This window comes from Raphanus sativus, chromosome 8, assembly GCF_000801105.2.
Source record: "Raphanus sativus cultivar WK10039 chromosome 8, ASM80110v3, whole genome shotgun sequence".
Taxonomy (NCBI): Eukaryota; Viridiplantae; Streptophyta; class Magnoliopsida; order Brassicales; family Brassicaceae; genus Raphanus; species Raphanus sativus.
Window position 1 is genome coordinate 17006989 of NC_079518.1, and position 7640 is coordinate 17014628.

At 28.2% G+C, this 7640-nt stretch overlaps 1 protein-coding gene across 1 annotated transcript; it reads right to left on the minus strand.

The window, feature by feature from the left end:
• Positions 1-930: 930 nt before the first annotated feature.
• LOC108820175 (caffeic acid 3-O-methyltransferase-like) lies at positions 931-5576 on the minus strand. The gene is made up of 4 exons (XM_056991992.1): positions 5131-5576; positions 2822-3141; positions 2067-2131; positions 931-1262 (listed from the first exon to the last, which is right to left on the minus strand). Exons 1-4 carry the CDS (start codon positions 5535-5537, stop codon positions 960-962), a joined length of 1095 nt encoding a protein of 364 aa, XP_056847972.1. The 5' UTR covers positions 5538-5576; the 3' UTR covers positions 931-959.
• Positions 5577-7640: the final 2064 nt, after the last annotated feature.

A 7640-nucleotide genomic window follows, 5' to 3' on the forward strand; every position in this document is an offset into this window, starting at 1 on the left:
TAAGCAGTGTTAAAGTCTCGTTCTTTGAGCCAATTAATTTAATAGTTTGTCTAAAATAATCTTTTTCAATTTTACACAGGAAAATCCATTTCTCATGATGGTTTTCTTCCTCTTGATAAAGTACTTCTGAAGGTTTTTTAAGGGCCTTAATATGTACATCTTTAAGTGATCCATTAGCTAAAATCATTCTCTTGAATTTTAGAGAAGTTCTCACTATTTAGCTTTTGAAGCGAGTTTTTGATGGTTTTCTATTTCCAGCAGTGTTTAGACAGATGGAAGATTTTTTTTTTGTTTGAATCTAAAAAAAAAAAGCTCACAGTGGTTAAGAAGAGGTGGTGGTTTGTTAGGTAGTTACAAAATTTGAATGGTGTGGAACTAGGAAGAGGTAAGGGAGTGGCATGATCAAGAAGGCACGTAAATTGGTTTGAGAAGATGTTTGAGAGGAAATTATCTGCGGCGTTAGGTGAAAGATATGGTTTACAAACGGACAATTCTAACTTCTTTGCTGTGAGGAGATCTTTATAACAAAACAACTCCGGTTGAGAGAGATAATCCGTGAAGACGATCATATCCACTACTGTCAGGGTGTTGATCAGAATGGATGAGTGTTCTGAGGTGTGAGCAATTTGGTTGAAGTCGCTTGCAACCTACCAAAGCTTCGAGTCTAAAGAATATTATCCACCTTTTAACATATGTTTTGGTTAATGAGAATATGAGACCAGAGATTTCTTTTCTTTACTAAAGTAGTCAGTCTGACAGCAACTTTAAGAAAAAGGAAAAAAAATTATAACTGCAACTTAATAATCATATTCAAATATATATATAAATATTCAAGGAACACACACCCAACCACGTACAACCACATTAAGGAAGAAAATACAATAATCTTAATTTCATACTTAATAATTTCATTTATCTAGCTTGAAAATTGCGAGTATCTTTCAAATAGAAATTCCATTTCAATCTGCATATAATTCAATGATCCAAAAAGAGTAAGCGCCGTAAATGATATTTGGGAGGTTAAAACCTGCTTGCATAGCCAAAACCTCGAACTCTTCTTTGGTTCTCTCTTTGCCTCCTTGTGTTACACACATTATTCCCACGTCGTAGCACAGTGAATTTTTGGTTCCTAGATCGATATCCGATATTTCTCGCGGTATTATATATTCAACTATAATGACTTTGCCATTTTTTGGTAATGCTTGCTTACAGTTTTTTAATATCTCCACACATTGGTCATCGTTCCAATCGTGAAGTATCCACTTCATGCAAAATAAAAATACTTTGATTATATTTCTCATTAATAGATCCAATTAGGCACGGGCATAAAAACCGAGAAACAAAAATCGAGACGGAACCAAATCAAAATCGAAACGGAATCGAACCGAAAATCGAAATGGAACCGAACCAAAAAACTGAATTCGAAACCGAACAAGAGTTCAAAATAACCGAACGGTTCTTATATTTCTATAACTGAAAAACTAAAACCGAACTGGAACCAAATCAAGAACCGAATAGGTATCCGAATATAAGAAATACAATTTATATATCTAAAAATATTAATTATATTCAGTATTAAAAATACCAAATATTCTAAACATACTACTTTTATCTATTGTATTATGAATTATCCAAATTATCCTAAAAACTGAACTAATTGAATAGATTTTATCAAAAATATTAAAATTTATCAGAATTATATGATTTATATCCGAAAAACGTCTAAAATATGTTTTTTAGCCCAATCAATCCAAAATTAACCGAAAAGACCGCAACAAATCAGTAACCAAATTAGAACCACAAATTTATCGATATTAGTCGGTTCTTGTAATTGTTACTGGAACCGACCGAAAAAGAACCAAACCGGATCCGAACCAAATTCAATAGATAACGGAACGGTTTCTATACCTCTAGAACCGAAAAATTGAAAATCGAAAGAACCGAACTGGAACCGAATCGAAAATTGAACGCCCAGGCCCAAGATACATTATTCCTTGTTTTTTTCTTTTTGATTTTTTTAAATGAAGAGCTTAATACGTAATTGTTGTGAAACAGGTAGGTTTTACCTTCATGAATATGGCTTGACCCTGTGGAATTTTATCAAACATGTTACCACCAACGTGTTCCACACCTGCCAATAGTTGACTTTGTCATCATGCATGGGGATTCAACATATAGCCTTCTTTAGTTCCAGTGAACGTTTTGAGAATTAAAAAAGGCGGTAAATTGTTGTTTAATTGGTTGTGAAATTACTATGTAAATACATTTACTTCAAATTATCTAGTCAAATTTTTCTTTATGGTATTTATTTTAGTTTATTTTTAAAAGTCGTTTTAAAACTGATAATTTTTGAACAATTAAAATGCGTTGTTTATTTTTATTTACCAAATGATTTACATAATTTGTTTTTCTCTTTTAGTTTATGTTTCTTAACAAAAAAGTTAATACACATTTGTCATTAAATTATCGCTATTGTAACAATGAGTTTAATATTCACACCGTTTCACTAAAATTTGTGATTCAGAAAAACAAATATTTCAAAAATATACATACATTTTGTATTTTAAATGTATTTTATAAACTAATAATGGTTAATTGTAATTTTTTTTGAAAATGATTGTATTTATTAAATTTTTATTCGTGTGGAATAATAGAAAATAGATAATCAAAAAATAACATACTATAGTTAAAATTTAATAAATTATATATTTATAGTTTAAATTTCATTTGTCTTATTAATATATATATGTGAAAACTATAAAACATTCATTATTTTGAAATGGAGGAAGTAATAAATAACTAAATTAGGGAAAATAGTTACCTTTGATTTTGGGAGCTTCTGAAACGACATGAGGCAAGTCAAAGTTAACACCTTTGAGTTGTGGGAGCCTGGAGAGAATTAAAGCAAGATTTGCGCCTAAGCCACCTCCAACATCTACCAAAACGCCACCACTAAGACTATTGAACCCGTTGTAAGTCTTTAGTATCTTCTTCATTACTACTGATGTGTGGTTAAGCATTGCATCGTTGAACTCAGACTGTATATTATTATTCTTCTCCATATCCATAAAGATCAAATCCCCACATACTCTCTCGTAGGGCCGTGCTCCACCCTCCAGTATTGACGACGTGAGTTGAGAGCTTTTCTTGCCAAGTAACAAAGAAAATTACTAAATTTACCAGATTTTTTATAATACGTTTGGTGAGAAGAGAATGTCACAGTGTGGGCATCTTTAACCACTTCAATGCCGAACAGAATAGTCGGGAACAACATGACACTGGCAACTAAGTTCGATAGAAGATATGCAGAACTCTTTGCCTAGTTATAACATGTGACTTAATGAAGGAAAAAGTGTCTACTTAATCATTTCAACTGTATATTTGTATGCATATTGATATTATAAACTTTTATCTGAAATTAAGTTTTATAAAATACTATAGAAACATATACTTTAAATCGAATCAACAACTTTGGTAACTAAACAAGTTATGTGTAGTTTATGAGAAATTGCAAAATATGCCATTTTCATAGTACCATTTTTCATGTTTACATTAATCACTTTTACTACTACTTTTAACGAAGTATTTAGATTTGAAAGTTTAGGATTTAGGGTTTAGATTTGATGTTTTAGGGTTTAAGATAAATAATTTAGGGTTTAGAGTTGAGGATTTAGGGTTTATAGTTTAGACTTTAGGGTTTAGGGTTTAGGATATTGAATTTAGGGTATATAGTTTAGGGTTTAGGGTTTAGAGTTGAAGATTTTGGGTTTAGGGTTTAGAATTGGAGGTTTAGGATTTATAATTTGGGATTAGAATTTTGAAAAGCATATAAAAACAAAGATATAAAAGTCTTTACCATTTTAATAAATAAGGTATTTTTGAAAATATGTTTTTAGTGGTGGTAAAGATGAATAATGGTATTTTGAAAATGATATTTTTGAAAATTCTCCAATATTTTTAAATAATATATTAACGTCTCTAGTTTTTTTATCAAAAAAAAAACGTCTCTAGTTCTTTTTTTCAGCTTCATGAATTTGTTTATTTTCAACAAAAGTAGGTTGAATAAATTTTTCATATATTACTTTTACTATTTATGTTAAAAAGTAGAAAAGTAAAATAAAATATTTTACATATAAAAGGAAAGTTCCACAAAAAACAGCGTTGACTTCCTCATTTACCAAGATAAACAAAATAATGAGGACGTAGGTACAAAAACTCGACTAACCGGTGTTTATTCCCTATTTTCTGATTAAAGTTTCTTGACATAAAAATATTAAAAATAATAGCAAGACATGAGAAAGAAGAGAGAAGCGTACTCTTATATAAATAGTATTTCGAAATCTAATATGGATCCGCAGTTAAATTAATATTTAAAACCTAATAAAATTTGCAATAATTTACTAAAATCTGAAATGAAATTACCGATTGCACAAATGGTTAAACCAATAAATAATACTCCCTCCGTTTTATATTAAGTGTCGTTTTAGAGAATTTTTTTCGTTGCAAAATAAGTGTCGTTTTAGAGTTTCAATGCAAAATTTATTAACTTTATTCTCCATTCTATTTTTCTATTGGTTGAATTGTATCGGTAATGATGTTTTTATATTGAAAATATGCAAAATTAAATGATTTCTTAATCCGTGTGCACAAATCTAAAACGACACTTATAATGAAACAGAGGGAGTATTTACTTATTATTTTATAGTTTTTACTTAAAAATGAAGTTAATTATGGTATAAAGAACCAAAATTAATTAATTTGATTTGGTATTAATTTATTTCTATTATCGATAATTTATTAATAAAATTTTACTTTTGGTTTATTTTAGATTGAAAATTTAATTTTACTATCCACATTAAACATTTAAATATCTATAAATTTTTAAGTCTGGACATTTTTTGTTAGCTGTTATAATTCTTAACTTATTACAATATAAGGTTTTAATTTTGCAAGATGTCATAACCCTTCTATTATAACACTACGTGGCTTAAAACCCCTTTTTAATGAGATTAGTCTCTATAAATCCATGGTGGTTTGTGCTTTCTTCAAAAGAAATTATGTAAACCGTCTCCGTGGCACAAAGGTAAAACATATACTGTATAAGAGTTTTATTTAATATACTACTCATACCACGTATCGCCTTCGAATTTGGGGTTGGAAAAACGCACAGTAGATGCCAGAGAAAATCCATCTTCATCTTTAATAAGTTTCCTTCCGGCTTTTACTAGTCCGTAAACTCTAAGGTCCCTTCCTTCTTCGTCCTTCACCAACTTACAAGTACATACCGAATAAGCGGAAAGGAGACGTAGTAGTCGATCAATCATCATGGGAGCGTCTGGATTTTGTGCAGCGGCTTTGGAAGCTAAATCCAAAGGTGAGAGATGAGTTCCCAAAGGTCCGGCCTTGGCTATAATCTCCAACAAATTCAGTTCTATGGCAGTTTTTAAAGCGTAGGGGACGATGCGTAGAACGATTAATTGCATGGCAAGTAATATATCTTCTTCATCTTCGTCTCGGGAAACTGGTGTAGAATTCATATTTAGTATTTTTTTCGAGTGAGGATTGTGATTAATATGAAAGAGAAGAAGAGGATATTTATTTTGTGCAATTCACATTCTGACGGGGTTTTAAAGACTTGCATAATCTAGAGACATGCAATTAATTTAAAACTTAAAATGGGGAGATGTATCTATATTATTAAAATAAAAATACAAAATTGAATTAGCCCTGAATTTTTCATTTTATTTACAATTGCATACTACTAAAATATTAAATGAAGCTAAATTTAAGGAGGTTTTGTTTTTCTTTATTTAAATAATACTCTCTACGTTTCATATTACTTATCGTTCTAACCTTATGCACACAGACTAAGAAAATATTTAATTTTACATATTTCCAAAATAAAAACACTATTATTCATACACCTAACCATATATCAACCAATAGAAAAATAGAAAAGAAAATATTGTCAATAAATATTGCATTGAAAACCGAAAACGTCACTTATTTTGAAACAAAAAATTTCCTCTAGAACGACATATAATTTGAAACGGAGGAAGTATATTTAAGTATTTAATGTTTTTCATAATTTAAATAATAGATTTATTTAATCGAATTTTAACCAAAATAGATTTCATAATAGATTTTGTATGTTTTTTTGAAATTGAAAAAAATAGATTTATTCAATACTATTAATTCTTCAACATGTCCAATTGATATTAATTGGGTCCAACATATTTTATAAATGTATTTAAATGATTTATCTAAATATCATATAACCACCTTAGATAACCACCTTCTAAAAGTTATTAAAATCCACGTTATAACTGTTCCTATCAAAAATAGTTACTTTTTTCTTTCAAATAAAGTTTTGAATTTATCAGACAGGTCTGTGATTTGGAAAATAAACGAAGTACCATTTCCATGATACAATTTTTAGAAAATAAACGACGTGATGTACATAGGATATTATATTTCTTATGAAACTTTAAAAGTTAACTAATATTAATATTAATTAAAGGTGGAAGCGGGTTACTATTAAAATTTAATTTTATGATTGACGGAGTTTAACCGGTTTAAGTGAATTTTTAATAGAACTAAATATTCATATAAACTCATTTAGTTTAACGGGTTTTAAATAGGTTATTCGAATAAAAAATATTTATTAAATGTAATTCTACTTAAAGTTAGTGAAGACCATTTTAACCCAACTATATATATTATATATATATATATATATATATATATATATATATATATAACAGAATATGTTAAACAATATTTCTTTAAACATTTTTCAAAAAAATTATTCGGTTTTAGTTGCGGGTTGAGTTTGATATTAGTTTTCACATATAATAATTTAAGAACTGTTCGAGTATATAGATCATGTCTAATAAAGTATGAGATTTTTATTTTTGGGACGATTGGGATATAAATATTCTTGACTAAATTATGTTAGGTAACTACTAAGTAAATATAATATGTTACAAACTTTAGGAATAAAGTTTTAAAATGGTTTCTGAAATGCATATGGTACAAGTGTATAATTATGCAACTTGACATATTGAATATAGTCACCAAAAATATATTAAATTAAATTAATATTAAACACTAATATAATTATAAAACACACACAAATTAAATTAAATCATTTAAAAAAAAAATAAAACAAAACATATACCCGCCCTTTAAATGGCGGGTCAAAATCTAGTTAATTTTAAAACTTAAAATGGGAAGATGTATCTATATTATTAAAATAAAAATACAAAATTGAATTAGCCCTGAATTTTTCATTTTATTTACAATTGCACACTACTAAAATATTAAATGAAGCTAATTTAAGGAGGTTTTGTTTTTCTTTATTTAAATAAAACTCTCTACGTTTCATATTACTTATCGTTCTAACCTTATGCACACAGACTAAGAAAATATTTAATTTTACATATTTCCAAAATAAAAACACTATTATTCATACACCTAACCATATATCAACCAATAGAAAAATAGAAAAGAAAATATTGTCAATAAATATTGCATTGAAAACCGAAAACGTCACTTATTTTGAAACAAAAAATTTCCTCTAGAACGACATATAATTTGAAACGGAGGAAGTATATTTAAGTATTTAATGTTTTTCATAA